We start from the raw sequence: 16,694 nt of genomic DNA, 5'->3' as shown, positions 1-16,694 counted from the left end.
AACGATAAACCTGCACGTTTTGTACTGACTTGAAAGTGCCAGTTGAAAGTTAAACATATGTACATCATTCCGAAGCATTAGTTGAGGGAGTTCTTGTGAACAGTTACATTTGCTGTCCTTACATGTGCAGTATACAGTAATATGAAAGGCAACATATTTGAGGAAGTTGTCATTTATTTTTGCATTTTCTTCTAAAGAAAGGATACATGTCAAATACTCCAGAATGGTGACATCCCAGATATAATCGTAGTACGAGTCCATGGCATCATGGCTGAAAGAGACAAAATAATAGTAAACCTCGTCTGATGACACACTGCATATCATTAGCATGCACTATAAAATTCCTTTACCTGTTCTGTTCCTGCAAAGCTTTAAATGCAGTCTTATAGTCTATTTCACGAAGGAACTGGCAGAGAATCGCTACCTATATCAATACAAAACGAAGGGATCGAGATCACAATTGTATTTACAAAAAACATGTGAAAAAAATACTTCATCCTCATCATTCTTGCAACTTTCCCAAAACAAACGTGATAATTACAAATACAATAAGATTTACACAATTGATTTAGCTATAAAGGTAATAAAAGTGGTCCAGAACCTCCACGGCTCTTGGCAGAATGTGTCTTTGTGATGTAAGCAAGCAAGGTTTTCTAAGCCAAAATACATGATAGCTTACACGTTACTGGCATGGGGCAATCTGATTCAATTATGTATTGCTTACATATAATTTTTACGTTTGGCTAAGAATCAGCGAAACAATGTCTACATAAAATTTCACAAAACTGAGCCTTTATTTTCTGCTTCTTTGTATAAATGCGACAAAAAGGGTACCAACTGATTTTGACATATTTTATACAGTTCTTCAGGAAACCCATCTTTTTAGGTGCCATCCTTGCCTCCATTTCTTGGATCACCAATGATATAACACTTTCCTCAATCAATGCTCACAAACAAGAAGGCTAGTGATGCCAAGGTCGAAACCGAATGCAGAAGGCCAAACTTACTTCCCTATTGAAATCTGGTAAAGCCAGCCTAAACTATCTCACAGTGCCCATCTAATCTCTACAGAGAGGGGCACGGAGTTCAGCCCTTGGTTGTTTAAAATATCATTCATCCCCTTCACCAACCGTTGGTTGAGTGTAACTATTTATCATAATATAGAGAGATTGGGAGTTTCACAACTGCATAAAAAGCATCACACAGGGCCTTTACATTGGTATAACAATGAAATGAGTCAAAATACGGAGCGTGTCCATTTTTTGCTTTTTCCTTTGTGTTTTGTAGCTTTTTGTGAGTTTGGGAAAACAACATTTTCAGCAAACGAGACAGGAATTGTGTGTTTAATTTGTTTTTCTTTAGATTTTCAAAGTAAAATAAGGCTCTGATGCTCGTCATCTTGTAGGTTGTAGATAACATGAATTTCATACATTTTAACATGATGTGAAATTCCTAGGTCCACAGTGGGTCACAGTTAATGGAGACGTGTAATTCATTTTGCTCAACATTATGTTTGACTAAGCATGAATGCGGGACTGTCAGGTCCTTTTACTTTCAAAAGACACTAACTTGACGCATATTCCCCAATTTAAAAAAATTCTCTGGTATCAGACTGGATCTGGAGACTCAGGAAAGATCCGACGTGCTGCATGGTGGTGCCATACGGCTTGGGCTGACTATGTACTGCCCCGTAAGTGACAGAACGGAGTCACATATAAGTGCCACCCCTGTGCGCGGATGTCATTTAAAAAATATATATTTTTATTTAGCACAGCAAATAACACACAGGTGTACACGGTAAATTGCGATTCTCCTATTAACATGACCAGAGAATCTGGATTTCATTAAAGACACGGAGGCTAACATTATGCTTACACTTTTAATTGCGTCACCAGGACAGCCGCATACATCACAAAGGAAGTATTCCAAATAGAACATTAACAATAGTAAAAGGCATGAGCCCACAGTATTCTGCCTCTTTTAAATCGCGAAAAACAACAGGAAAAGTTCAATAAAATCCTTTGAACTTAGTAAGTGAAGAAAAAAACGTCTTGGTGAAATGTAGGAAGTCGTAGAAGGAAGGACACCGAAGATGGAGAAGGAGAAGAAAATCAAATCCAAAAATTCTTTAAAGAGCATCTGCAAAAGAGAGAGAATTAGTGCAAGTATAATAAGAGCAAAAGACTCATGTAAAACAACAATGTATAAAAGGCAAGAAGAGTATGTCAAGTCAACAATAACAAGTCAAGTCAACAATATAAAATCTATAGAATATAATAATAAACATTAGATTAATTTCTATAGAAGCATAACAACCTCCAAAGGGAAAGAGGAGGGGGGGATAATGATAGCCTCCGTGTCTTTAATGAAATCCAGATTCTCTGGTCATGTTAATAGGAGAATCGCAATTTCATTACAAGACCGGAGGCTACCATTATGCTTGTTGGTAGCTTTGTAATACTACGTCAGACACATGCGGGATAGGTTTACAGTAATGATGAGCAAAGGTCCGAGCATTAGACCAATCAGCAGCCTTGAGGATATCATCCAACTTACCTCCGGACCAGAAGGACTTACTGGCCATAGCTCCTCTGATAGAGTGTGGTTTAAAAATATTAAGGTCGATACCTGCTAGGTTCATCACAATTTTAACCCATCTAGAGATAGAACTGGAAGAAACAGGCTTATGTGGTTTAACAAAGGAAATGAGCAATTGGTTTGCACTAGAAGGAAATGAGCAATTGGTTTGCACTAGGAGGTCGAAGAGAATTCATTCTAGAGTCATATTCTTTCATACAGTCAACTACACAGAGTTTGGGATAATCATCAAAACGAGGGTAAAAAATAGTATTGGACATGGTCTTTGTTCTTCTGAAGAGCTCAAAGTTTACTCCGAACATGCTATAAGATCTATTAGATATCTCCATAGCCTTGACATCAGAGACTCTACGACAGGAAATTAAGCAAAGTAAAGTAGCTAGTTTAATAGAAAGTTTTTTATTGTCTAAGAGTGAATTAATGGGCCAATCTGAAAAAAGGTCAAGGATTAGGTTCACATCCCAAAGGGATTGATATCTGGGTCTAGGAGGTCTTCTGAGTCTGATACTTTTAAGGACCCTGCAAATAATTGCATTTTTACCAATAGTTTTACCGTTGACGAGGGAGTGGCCGGCGGAGATGGCAGATCTATAACAATTGATAGATCTATAACTAAGGCCTCTTTCAAATTGTTCCACTAGAAAGTTGATTATGTCAACGATAGGTGCCTGAACGGAATCCAGATTCCTTTCCAAGCACCAACGAACCCAAGATTTCCAAATGTTGTTGTATCGGTAGTGTGTGCCAGGGGCCCAGGATTCGCCGAGGAGAGTTGAAGCTGTTGATGAAAGTCCTGAGAGATCATTGGATCTCCTGACACTCTCCAGGCAAGAAGGTTCAGTTTCCCTCATTGAACCATGGGGTGAAGATGACCGTCTATGTCTGTAAGAAGGTCCGCAAGGAAGGGAATTAGGAATGGGGAGTCGTAGCTCATCTCTAGGGCAGTTGGGAACCAGGCTTGAGAGGGCCAGAAGGGAGTGATTAACACGATTGAGCATTGGTGGAGTCTGACTTTCTGAAGCACTCTTTGAATCATGGAAAAGGGGGGAAAGGCGTAGCTGTTTCTGCCTTGCCAAGGTTGGAGGAAGGCATTCACTGCCAGAGCACCCGGATCTGGCATCCAACTGTAATAATTCTCGATTTGGAAGGTTAGTCTGCTGGCAAAGAGGTCTAAAACCAGAGGTCCCCAATAGAAGTTGAGGGAATTGAAGACGGAGACGTTGAGTTTCCAATCGCTGAAGTCCAGAAGGAACCTTGAATTCCAGTCTGCCGATACATTGGATTTGCCTGGGAGATATTCGGCTCTTAAGGCGATTTTGTGTTCCAAGCAGAACATCCAAAGTTTCTTTTTTTTTTTTTTTTGAAAACCTTTATTGACAGTTCAGTAAGAACAAGTATGGGCCTACAACCCCCCAGGGCCGGCCGCTAAGCAATCAGAGCAAGAACGACAAGTACAAACACAGGCAGCACTTCGGGGAGCAAAATCGTACTGCTAATACTGTGAACAGCGTAAGTAGGGCACCAGGAGAAAGAGGTTTTCATTTTGTGATGAAACAAGGCAGTAGGATCAGGTGACAAGCAATTTTAAAACAACGATCACGGATGTGCAGAGTAAAGAACGTTAGCGATTTACAGCAAGCTATTAGGTCAATGGCGCAAACACAAGAACATCAGGATGGGGAAGAACATAATATACAGTTGCGCCTGCAGTCCCCCGCCAGAACTCCCCATGAACACCCCGGAAGTTGTGAACACATGGAACGGCAACGAGGCATAGCGAAAGGAGGTGTATCACACTGATCCCAGAAAAGGAAAAACAATAAGAATCAGAGAAGAAAAAGGAGGCCATGGAAAAAGAGATGAAAGAATACAGAATCCCCTCCCCCAACCCCCCACCCTGCACCTCTGCAGATGAGTACGGCCCCCCCCCCCAGCAGTGTGCCTGTCGCCCTGGAACCAGACCCGAAATATAGGAGAATAGGGAAAAAGAAGTAGGAAAGGACCCCCACCAGACGGGGGGGTAGAGAAGGTAGTTATAAACTGGAGGAGGGCCTTCATAACAGACCCCCGGCTTCTCCCTCCCGCACGGTAAGGTTCCCTCTAAAGTGAACAAGGAACAACACAAAAACAATCTTCTCAAGCCACGATGGGGAGCATTATGCACCTATTGTGCCAGTAGCCATGTCAGGAGAGCACGCCACCCCTAAGCCCGCCCGTCCACTAGGCGACCACCCCCGAGGGGTCAGCCTCATCCCTGACCACTCTTTGGAAGTCTGCCCACGCCAACCCCTCGACCCAGCACCATACCCAATGTTCCTAGGCAGAGGAATGTCCAACAACGACCGAGAAGCGACGCACACAGGTGGGGTGGAAGTCTCTGAGCATCAACACAGTCCGCCGCGTGAAGAAACAGGCTTCCCAGTGCTGCCCTAGAATCTGAACTGCACGCAAGGTTCAGGAAGGCAGGAGCAGCCAAAGCGGACATTAGTTGCTGGAGTTGTCCCTGGGTCGCAGGAGGGCATGTACGGGATGAGGCCACCACATCCCACGCAGGTCCAACGCCTCCGGGACAGATCAGGCCCTCAGAAGGTCGAACACACTGTAGCATACTGGCCGGAGCGTCCAGTCGTGTACTAACCTCAGGGGCGGCCACCACAGCGTCCTCCTGCGCGCAGTGTGGGTAGTCTCTGTGTTCGTGCGGACAGGCGGGCCGCCACTGCCCCAACTCCGACGCCACACCATCGAGCTTACTCCCCAAGATCACGAAACCATGAACCAGGGAGGAGTGAAGAGTACCAAGAGCCTCGAGGAGGTCGCCGTACCCCAGCTCAGCTCTCTGTGATCTCGCCGCCACACTCCCAAAAGTCGTACGCTCACAGGCACGCTGCGGCCCAGCGGACAGGATGGTAGGCTTCATCGCCCCAAGATGGCCGCCAAGTATGCCCGACCCTCACCGGGGCCGGGACCCCCGGGACAAGCGTCGCGATGTCCACGTCGCGGGTGACCGGGTTCCGGGGGCAGGCAAAAAAACTATCCGTGGTCACGGGCAACAGTCGTCCTCACCACGGACCAGCCCCCGTAGAAATCCGGGGGCGGCCCGCAATGGTCGGGGCAGGATACGGACGGCTGCCGGGCAGCTCACCAGCAAGGCAGGGGCAGCCACCGGAGGATCGAAGATTTGCACCCCCGGTCATGCACTCGGTCCGCTACGCTGGGCAGTAGAAGTAATCACGCCGAAATGTAGGCCGAGTTTGGAACCGCTCCGGTGGGCCGACTCCACCCAGTCACCACCGGCCGCTGTTGTCGCATTGCCACCCGGCCACGGCGTCCACTCGATGTCCCGGCTCCAGGGCCGCACAGGCAGCAAAGTTCAGATGCAGTTTTCTCAGGCGATACCACAGCTAGAAACCTCGGAGTCACACAGTCGGGAGCCCCTCTCCTTCAGAAACACGACCACGTAGCACAGGGTGAGGATCTCAGGCAGGATATCCGTGCGGGATGCGGAGGTTAACGGAGCCGGGAGTCTACGCTGCCGTCCCGGTCGCCATCTTGGCTCCTCCCCCCATCCAAAGTTTCTTGGCAAGATTGGAGAGGTCGGCAGATTTGGTTCCACCTAGCCGATTTATGTAGGCGACGGCGGAAATATTGTCCATTTTCAGGATGATAGACCTGCCCTGAATGAATTGTTTGAAACTCATCAAGGCGTAAAGACCAGCTGTCAATTCCAGAAAATTTATATGATGTAAGGATTCTTCCGGAGACCAAATTCCACCAGTGTTCTGGCCTTGAAAGCATGCTCCCCAGCCATGAAGGCTGGCATCTGATTCTAAAACGAATTCTGGAGTTGAGACAAAAATTGCTTTCCCATTCCATGCATCTAGGTTGTCTAACCACCAGGTCAATTCTACCTTGGCCTCCTGGTCTAGCGAGATAAGGTCTCCGTACCAGAGGCCCGATTGAAGGGCCCTCGCTTTCACCCTCTGAAGTGCACGGTAATTTAGAGGGCCTGGGAAGATGGCTTGAATCGAAGAGGAAAGGAGACCTAGTAATCTGGCTAATTCCCTTAGGGGAAAACTCTGAAGTTTTAGGATATGTCTTATTTCTTTTTTTATTTTGGATATCTTTTTTGGAGGAAGGAGTAGTAGACAACTTGTGGTATCTACTGAAAAACCAAGGAATTCTAGTTTTTTTGAAGGTGAAAGGATGGATTTTTCTCTGTTTATAATAAACCCCAGGTTTTCCAAAAGGTCCATCACAGTATTTAGATCTTGGAGAATTTGACAATGGTCCTGAGAGAGGATGAGGATATCGTCTAGATAAACTATCATGCGGATACCTTTTTTTCTTAAACAGGAAGCGATTGATCTCATTACCTTGGTGAAACACCAGGGGGCTGAAGAAAGTCCGAAGGGGAGAGCCTTGAATTGGAAAAGACGGTTTTTCCAAAGAAATTGAAGGAAGGGTTGGTGGGTTTTGGCCATAGGAATCGTGAAGTAGGCGTCTTTTAGGTCTAACTTTACAAGCCAGTCGTCTTTTAGAAGTAAATCCCTCAGAAGGTGAATACCTTCCATCTTGAAGTGTCTGTAGACAAGGAATTTGTTGAGGGCTCTTAAATTTATGACGGGTCTCCACCCTTTGTCTTTTTTCTTGACAAGGAACAGGGTGCTTATGAATTTTAGCATCTCTAAAGGGACTTATACTATAGCACCCTTCTGAAGCATAGAGGAGATCTCCTCCTCTATAATCTTTTCCTGATCTAGGGAAAGAGGCATTTCTTTTGGGAAAGAAGATTGGTAAGGAGTTTGGATAAAGTCTATCATGAATCCCTTCACGGTATTTAAAACCCATGAGTCTTGTGTTATCAACTTCCAGTTGTTGAAAAAGAGTTTGAGTCTTCCACCCACTTTGGGGATAGGGGAATGAGGGGAAAGGGTAGAAATTATACTCACTTTGGTTGCTGTTGTCGGTAGATGGTCCGCGGGATCTGAAGCTTCTTGAGCGAAACCCTCTTCCTCTTTGCGGAAAGAATTGGGGAGTGTTTGGGTTGAAGAAGCCTCTTCCTGCATAACCTCTTCCTCTAGGGTAGGGCCTTCTGTTGAATCGGCCGGAAGACTGGCCCCGTCTACCGGCCCTTGCGAAAAGGTTATTAGAGTTAAACACTCTCTTCATATTCTGATGTGCTTTATCAAGGGCTGTGAACGTAGAAACGTATTTCCCTAGGGTCTTAATCAGGTCTTCCCCGAAAAGCAAGCCTTTAGGGTTGGCAGAAGGCTCTTTGTCTGCTAGATCACTGAGTTTCGGGCTAATCTTGGTTAGGACCACTCTTCTCCTCTCAGAATTCAGGCTGGCATTAGCGTTGCCTAACAGAACAAGGGCTCTCTGACTAAGTCCTCTAATGAGTTCTGTGTCGAGGGGAGTGCCATTAATATGGCTTTCTTCCGAAATATCGATGATTCTTGCCAGTGGGCCCAGAATGTCAAGGACCCTATCCTGGCAGCCTTTTAAGGACCTCTCCATACCCTTTCTAGGATCTCTTCCGAGTTTGAAGATGTACTTGATAAGTTCTGGGTCGAGATTAGGAGTCTGGCAAGTCTTATCTGCAATGGAAGGACGAGAGCATTCAGCTCTTAGTAGGTTCCGAGCATCTCTATCAAGGGGGTTTCTCAGCCATTTGTTTATAAATTTGCTCACATGGTCCTGAGGAATCCAATCTGAGCTCCTGGGATGTTTAATGTTGAGAGGAGAAAACATCTCTTGGCCCAAAGGGTCTAAGATGGTATCTTTTGAGTGAGAGAGGTCTTCATCTAGAGAGTTGAATTCAAGATCGTCTTGATCTAGGTCTAGGACATATTCGTCCGGAGAGTCAGAGGCGTCATCAATGTAGAGATCATCATCAGTAGCGAGGTCATTGTTTAGAGCACTTTGATATTTTGTGCCGCAGGGCACACCATGATATTTTGTGCCGCTGAGGACACCTTTATGTGTTGTGCCGCTAGGGACACCTTTATATGTTGTGCCGCTAGGGACACCCAGGGAAAAAGAGGTACGATGACCTCCCGTAAAAGTAGAGGTACTAGCCCCTTCAGTGCTCTTGGGGAAAAATTCTATGTTCTTACTTTTTTTGGTTCTTTTTCCCCTTGTGTGAGTGAGATCATCATTAGAGAGAGTATGTTGGTCAAGGGAGCTAATCTCTTCATCAGATAGGAAAGGTCTTTTAGAAGTCATCACTTTGGACAAGGTCTCCAACATACATGATCTCATTTCCTCTTGAATGATCTCTTTAAAAGCCTCATTATTTAAATTGGGGGTAGGCGCACTAGCCTCTGCTTCGTCTGAGTCGAAATCAGACATGATAGATGAAGGTAGGGATAATATTATCTTAATAATTAAATATTAATAAATAAAATACTCACTCTCTCTTTTTTTTTTTTTAATAAATATAATGATGGGGATGTAAATAATAATATTGAGTTAGATTTTGATTTTTTTTTCTTTTTTTTTAAATAAGGTTGAGAAATAAATTGATTGGGGAATAGCTCAACAGTCTGTTAATTTTAAATCTGCAGTGCAGTCTGCTTATTAAACTAGAGGGAGCGTAGGCTGGAGAGAAAACGCTATCTGGTAAACAACTGTCTTCCTCCGGTGATCGAAATGCGCTCGAGCGCGATCACCGGAGGTTGTTTATGGCCTGGTTGTCATGACGAGCATGACGCGTGTAATACAGGCTGAGAGGAGAGAGGAATGTTCCTTGGCAACACGACGACGTTAGCGACGCGTTGCCAAGGTTCATTCCTCTATTGGAGGAGGGGAAATGTACCGCTGAAAGCCCCCAAAAGGGCAGAACATGCAGAATAACAGAGTGTACCGTGGGGCAGACTGCGGGATGTAAAATCGGCTAAGAGCGTCGGGAAACGGCACCAGTGCAAGGTAGGGTCCAACCTCCATAAATTGGAGGCGGAAGGGATAGAAACGGCGCTGAGGGAGGGAGAAAAAGTCCCGAAACAGCGTGAGAAAGGTGCGGAAGCGCGGGGGGGGGGGGGGGGGAGAGTCCCGAAACAGCGTGTGAAAGGTGCAGAAGCACGATAACACCAGAATGCGAGCGCGCAGGGTATAGGGAAAGACACCCAGTAAACTACATCAACGGGTACATGTAAAATACATCAAAATGGATTAAAACATTCTAAGAGCATCGCATAAATTGAACAAGACAATATAGAAGCAAGTTAGATAAGGATCACAAAAGAGAACTTATCTGTCCTGGAGCTGCATTTAAAAGAGGCAGAATACTGTGGGCTCATGCCTTTTACTATTGTTAATGTTCTATTTGGAATACTTCCTTTGTGATGTATGCGGCTGTCCTGGTGACGCAATTAAAAGTGTAAGCATAATGGTAGCCTCCGGTCTTGTAATGAAATCATAAACATTTTGAAGGCCTTGCATATTAGCAAGACGGCCCGGATCCTGGTCGCATGGTAAGATAAGGCATACATTCATCTTACAGAAATTACAACATGATTTACAGTATAAATTTGCAATTTGTATATCCAGACAGGTAACTACTATACTAATAAGTGGAATCTTGTGCAGTACCCATTACATCCCCCTCCCAAACTAACCCTCCCCAAACAATACCCCAACAAACAAGTAACCTAAGTGCCGCTTGCGCGGATGTCATTTTCTCCTTCTTCGGTGCCCTCGGAAGAAGAGCAGCTTGAAGAAATTGCAGATGACGGTGTGCCAGAATTCAAGTTGAAACCATATGATATTGTTCAACTGAACTGTCCACTCCACAGAACAGGGAGGAGGTACAGCAGTAATGAAGAACAAGTTACTTACCTTCAGTAATGCTCTTTCTGGTGAATACTCTAACCGCTGATTCCTCAAGTTTAGAATACTCCCCAGGTGCCAGACTGGATGCGGAAACTTTTCATCGCAGTGCTCACGCGCCGCTGTTGGGTGGTGCTTTGCGGCTCCGCATAGGCTTTATTCCACCCAAAAGTGACAGAGCAAAGCCGCATGTAAGCTCCACACCTGCGCGCAAGCATCCATTTCTTGCTGATCTCTTTTCACGCCCCGGACACGGAGCACAAAACAAATGTCAGCACTAGTGTTAGATTTCTGATTAGGGATCTTTTTAGATGGTCAAGAGAGATCAGTTAACAGAGATGGCGGAGGGCAGTGAGGAATCTGTGTTTAGTGGAGTATCCACCAGAAACACTGATACTGAAGGTAAGTACTTGTTACTATGATGGATACTTGTATTAGCAGATTCCTCACATTTACAATCAAACCAAAGCAGTACTTCCTGAAGATGGAAGGTCTGTGGAATGGGCTCAGGGCAGAAAATCTTGTAGGACTGAATCGGTGAAATGCCCTTCCGTCGGACCTGACTGTCGAGGCAGTAGCGCTTTGTACCAATGCTCACATCACAGCCTGACAGATATCACGGAAAGCCTTTCCTTTCTTCGCCCTAAATAACCCCACAAAAAGCTGACTATCAACCTGATGGTCTTTGTTACGAGCAATGTAAAATCCTAAAGCTCTTTTGGGATCAAACTGATGGAGCTTTTGGTCTTTCTTTGCAGGATGTGGTGGGGCAAAGAACACAGAGTGATGGATTGCCGAAAGTGGAAAGGAGTTACGACTTTCAGCAAGAAGGCCATCCAAGTCCTTAGCAGCAGTAAGTCTGGGGAAAAAATGTGGTGCGGGGCGGTTGTATCGCAAGAGCCTGAAGTACACTCGTGAAACAAGCTGAAGTGATTACAATAGGGTCAGAATACTCAACTTGCAGCTGTGTATCAGCTCGAAGGGAATACACATGAAAACATTCAAGACCAGACTAAGGTCTGACTGTGGCATCACAAAAGGTTTGGGAAGGAACATGTTTTAAACCTTTAATAAACCACATCCAAACAGATGATTTAAACAAGGACATTTGGTCCCACAGAGAAAAGACCAAAAGGGCATTCAAATAATCTTTAATAGTACTGACTGCTAGGGCTTGCAAGGCCAAAGACGAAGCAAACAATAGGACATCTGACAGTTTAGCTTGTAAAGAGTATGTTGTGCAAACTCCACACCAGGCCACAAATTTGCCCGAGCGCCCAGCGTAAATGAAAGTCTGAGACAGACAGATGGCAGCAAGGATACACCCGTAACCCCAGATGAGAGATAAAATGCAGTGAACTGCTGCTGCTCATTCTCCATGCACTGAGGTGTAGATTGCACAGGTTTGGGTGCAAAATCGTGCCCTGCTACTGCGACAGAATATAGTCTTGAGTGGCAACCTGATCGGGGAACAGATGCTCATGCCTAGAAGTTCTAAGTACCACATTCTTCTGCCCCAATCCTGAACCACTAGGATGACCCGTGGCCAGGTTTCTCCTTATCTTTTACAGAACTAGGAGAGGCAGAGGCAGGAATGCACATAGGACTCCTCTGCTCTGCTTGAGCCAGAATGCATCTCCTAGCAGAGCTGTCAAAGGAACTCCAAAGTGCAAAAGTTTTGTTTGACACTTTGTGTTGTCATCTGTCAGGCTTCCCCTACCAGCGCTGCTGGTCGAGCTTGTCTGCCCTGGCATTCAAGCATCCCGCCAGGTGGTTCAGGATTAGGGATATGCCCCGACGCTCTAGTCAACTCTAGAGACTCCGAGTCTCTTGCCACAGGACCCCATTCTGTCCTGCTCGTTGCACTACCATATTGTAGTGGTATTGTCCGTGAGAACCTGTAGCAGCCTTCCGTTGATGGACAGCAGGACTTTCAGTGCCAGCTGAATGTCCCGCAGTTCCATCACATTTATATGGAGCAGGGTTTTACCAGAGACCCGAGTCCTCTGATCTCTACTTACTATAGATGATCTCCCCAACACATAAGAGACACATCCACCACCCACCCTCACCTCTTAATGGGGAATGAAGAGGGGTATGCTGCTGGTCCAATTGAGGTAGAGCAGCCAGCACTGCGCATTGCGTGCAGTCTCTAAAACCCAGATGGTATCTGACAGGTTGTCTTGGTACTGGGCCGACTGGGAATTCAGATTCCACCACAGAGCCCGCATAAGGCACCTGACACAAGGCTAAAATAACATTTTCATAGTCCAAATGTCCAGGGCTCTTTGCAACAAAGGAAAGGCCATGAACTGCATTCTGTAAAGGAGTCAAGTGACACTTTGGCTTGTTGATTATGAACCCCAACGATGTTAGGCGGTTTACCATCATCTAGAGGTTTTCCATGAAAGGCTGTGGCAAGTCCACCTTCAACAGCCAATTGTTGAGGTAGGGGAAAACTGGTATCCCCCACCTCCGAAAATGGATGGCGACTACCACCATCAATTTCGTGAAGCCAAAGGAGAGCACATAAAACTGAAAATGCTCTTTGGCCTAGCTTGAACCGCAGGTAACGCCTGTGGGACTGCAGGGCAGATATATGATAATAAGCATGAGGGGGTCAGAGGTTTGAAAATCAGACCCATTCCAACCATCGTCATCTCTGAGTGGTGGCAAGCTCTGTTCACATTCAGAGCCTAAAGGACAGTGAAGCATAGGGTCAGGCTGAATGGGGACCTGGTGTGCGGTAGCAGATTCGGAGCACATCCTAGGTTGGTGTCGAGTCAATGCTGGTTCGTGGTCGGACATCGGAGTTCATACTGGAATATCCTCCAGGATCAGCGGTGGTAAGGGAGGGACTCTCTAAGCTGGGGTAGAATTCTGCACTGGTGTTGCTGCTGAACCTGTGACCAGTCCAACTTGTTGAGATTGCGCCAAGAATGGATCTGCCACAGATAATCTTAACGGAGCCCCTGTGGATCCTTGAGGTTCGAAGGTGAGGCAGAGGGAGCAGTAAGAGTGCCAAAGATGTGCAACATGGTCTTGTTAAAGACCTCGACCTGCTGTGGCATTACTAATGGCCCACGGGAACTTGGGCACTTTGGGATCAACTGCGGGATCAACTCTTTAATCAGGTGATTGGCACCTTGTGACTTTTCATTTCATAAAGGGTTGTGGAATGGGGTCGAGTCCCGCTTCGCTATCTTATGCTAATATTTCGACTCCGACTTACCAGAGGACTTTGACTGCAAAGACAACTTCTCATGGGAGTGGCCTTGGGAGCAGGTTCATAGACTCGAATTTAAATGTGCTCGACGATGTACAGTTTCATGGCCCTGGATCGTCTTTTGGTGCAAGAGGGCAAACTCATCGCATGACTTTGAGTCATGTCCCGAACCAAAGACCCACCTCATACAGGTCCGTGATCGACATCTGTTTTCTGCAGTCATGGCATGGTTTTAAGCACGTGGTTTTAGGAGGTGACATTGTACTTTTGCACACTGGATTTCGTTTTGGGAGTCATCAAAACACCAACAAAAGTGGGAGCAGAGCTCTGGATCCGTGTTCTAAGAAGCAGAAAGAAAGAAGTGGAGAAGCACTCTACTGCAGAGGAATAAACAAATCAACAGTCCTTTTCTGCACAGCCTTTCCTTTGTTCTCCCCAGAGAACCCCACAGAAAGATTATTATCCACCCGATGGTCTCAGTCACAATCGATGTAAAAACGTAAAACTCTTTTGGAATCTAACTGATGGAGCTCTCCTCTTCCTTAGAGGGATGTGGTGGGGCAAAGAACGCTGAGACAGTGATGGATTGCCCACAGTTTCTTTTTTTTATAAAACTTTATGTATAGATGGATTTCCCAATGTTGGTGTGCAGGAGTATGTGGGTTGCCTTTGTCACTTCAAGGCTCCACCCAGTGGTGTGCAGAAGCATTGCTATGAAACGTTACCAGATACAGTCTGGCTCCTAGTGAACATTCTAAAGGTGAGGAATCTGTAGTTATAAATATCCATTAGACTCTGCAGTTATATAGAGCATCCACCAGAAAGAGTATTAATGAAGGGAAGTTATTTGTTCTTCTGATGGATACCTTTAACTGCAGATTTATCATCCTTAGAATATATGCCACAGCTGTATATCCCAAAGATGAAGTGTCTAAAAAGCAGGCTCAGATCAGAAAGTATTGCAGGACCTAGAGACAAAATGGCTCTCACGTCGGACCGGACAGTCAAGGCAGTAGCACTTTGTGAATGTGTGCACCAATGCCCCCATCGTAGCCCAGAATATGTCCACAACTAACACTCACCTCCCTAATGCTGTTGTTGCTGCCTTGGCGTGGTGGAATAAATCCACAGGCCTTCTGTCCAGAGTGTAGCAGGTTTTGAGGCAGAGGACAATCTACATGGATAGGGTCCTCTTTTGCACTGCCTTCCTCTTCTTTGTTCCAGAAAAATCCACAAAGAGCTGATCAGCCACAAAATGATCCTTTGTGCGGTCAATATTGAAATTCAAGATTCCTCTTATGGTTAAGCCAATGGAGCCTCTTCTTTTCTTTTGAAAGAGTGATCGACTGGTCAATGTGAAAAGGTGATACTACCTTGCGCAGAAGGCTGTCAAGTGTCCTCAGCCCTAAATTGTATCCTAAAAAAGTGGTATAGAGAAGGTGCACTGAGAGCTGCCGCAGTTCTCTCATGCAACACGCTGATGTAATGGCAATAAGGGAGACTGTTTTAAGTGACAGGAGTCATAGTGAGCAACTGTGCATCGGATCAAATGACTTACGCATAACAAATTAAGAACGGTTTCAAAGCAGTCTGGACATGACAAATGGCTTTTGAGAAACATGTAAGACAGGCCTTTAAGAAAATTAATCATAGTAGGTGGCTTTACAGAGAGAGTTGGTTGATCAGGCAAACTTAAGGTGGTGGAAAGAGCCCACAAATAACCATTAAATGTTCCCAGTGCAAGTGTTTGCAGACTGGAGTTCATTCTTGTAAAATGCAGTGTTGCCCCCCCCCCCCCATAGTCCCCTAACCAGCAATTTTCAAAGTATAAATGGTAGGCCTGGGTGTCATTCTGGCATGGTTGGATAGCAAGATATGTAGATGACATCCACATATACCTTAGGATTGCATCAAATCAAGACACCACTTGATTGCAGACTTGCCTCACACACATCTAAGCTAGGATTTCCAAGGCCCACCTCGAAGTGAATCTGATCCGCACTGTGACTGTCCTCAACCATAATGTTAGCAAATAACATATGGTTCAGGGTAACTGGAAAACATTTACTTGGACGACTTTACTCCTCAAATCTCAGCCTCCTCACTGATGGCAACTTCAAAACACACATTAATACGCTTGCAACCATTCCTTCTAATAGAGTTTTAGTCTCTGATATATGCTCGCTACTGACTTATAAGGCTGTTTGGGCCACTTGACCTTATATGGATAAGCGAGGAATCTTGTTAGAAAAAGAGATAATGCAACCCCAGTGGCAAATTTTATGGAGGGACAGTGTGTAAATACTTCGAACAGCACAAAACAGAAGCAACATGTTTAAGTAAATGTTTTACTGGTATTAACCTCACATAAGCTAATTCACACACATGCTAATATTGATGGTAAATATTGGAGGCAGTGTGAGTGAAGGGGGACGAAATACACATTTGGTGGTTATGTCCCATAACACAGATGTATTGGAAAGAGGTGCTTGAGTTACGTTAAAGGGGACTTTGGGGTACCCTATTCCATGCAACCTGGCTCATTATAAACAGCTGATATGAGGGGGACAAACAAGTATGATTGGATGATGGTGACATATTACAGGATGTTAAGCAAACAGTTGTAGCTAACTAAAGCGGGCTTTCTCTCTGTCATGCGCGGCAAGGCGTCTATGTGTATTTTTTGTATTAAATGTGATAACAGGCCAGGTTGTATGCGGAGAGGGTAGCATATAATGTCCTTACATTCAGATATTGTGCATGCTTAGTGCAAGTGATAAGCCTAGAAATCAGACTATCTTGTATATTTGTATTGCATAGTTTTTATTTACTCCTGCTAACAGTACCGTGCAGGAAATATACCATTAGCTGGTGCATGCACTGTTTGTAAACACAGCAGCTAAAGGATAGCTGATAGGAAGAAGGAAGGAACATACAGTAACCTTCTGCATGCATTTTCCTGAAAAAGCAGCATTTTTCAAATATTCTGTGTAATGAAACAGGAGCTGATCCCCTCCTTGCTCCACTGAACACCATGCCTAAA

The 16,694-nt window shown here is 45.1% G+C and overlaps 1 protein-coding gene across 1 annotated transcript in view; it reads right to left on the bottom strand.

Moving 5' to 3' along the window:
- Positions 1-16,694, bottom strand: part of INTS8 (integrator complex subunit 8) — a 724,118-nt gene that overhangs the window by 30,338 nt on the left and 677,086 nt on the right. The window contains exons 25-26 of the mRNA XM_085605229.1: positions 351-424; positions 207-271 (exon numbers count right to left, since the gene is read on the bottom strand). Coding sequence (XP_085461355.1) covers positions 207-271; positions 351-424 — 139 coding nt within the window. The remainder of the gene's footprint in view (positions 1-206; positions 272-350; positions 425-16,694) is intronic.

Source organism: Triturus cristatus, chromosome 5_1 (genome assembly GCF_964204655.1).
Source record: "Triturus cristatus chromosome 5_1, aTriCri1.1, whole genome shotgun sequence".
Classification (NCBI taxonomy): Eukaryota; Metazoa; Chordata; class Amphibia; order Caudata; family Salamandridae; genus Triturus; species Triturus cristatus.
This window is presented reverse-complemented; position numbering and strand designations above follow the sequence as displayed.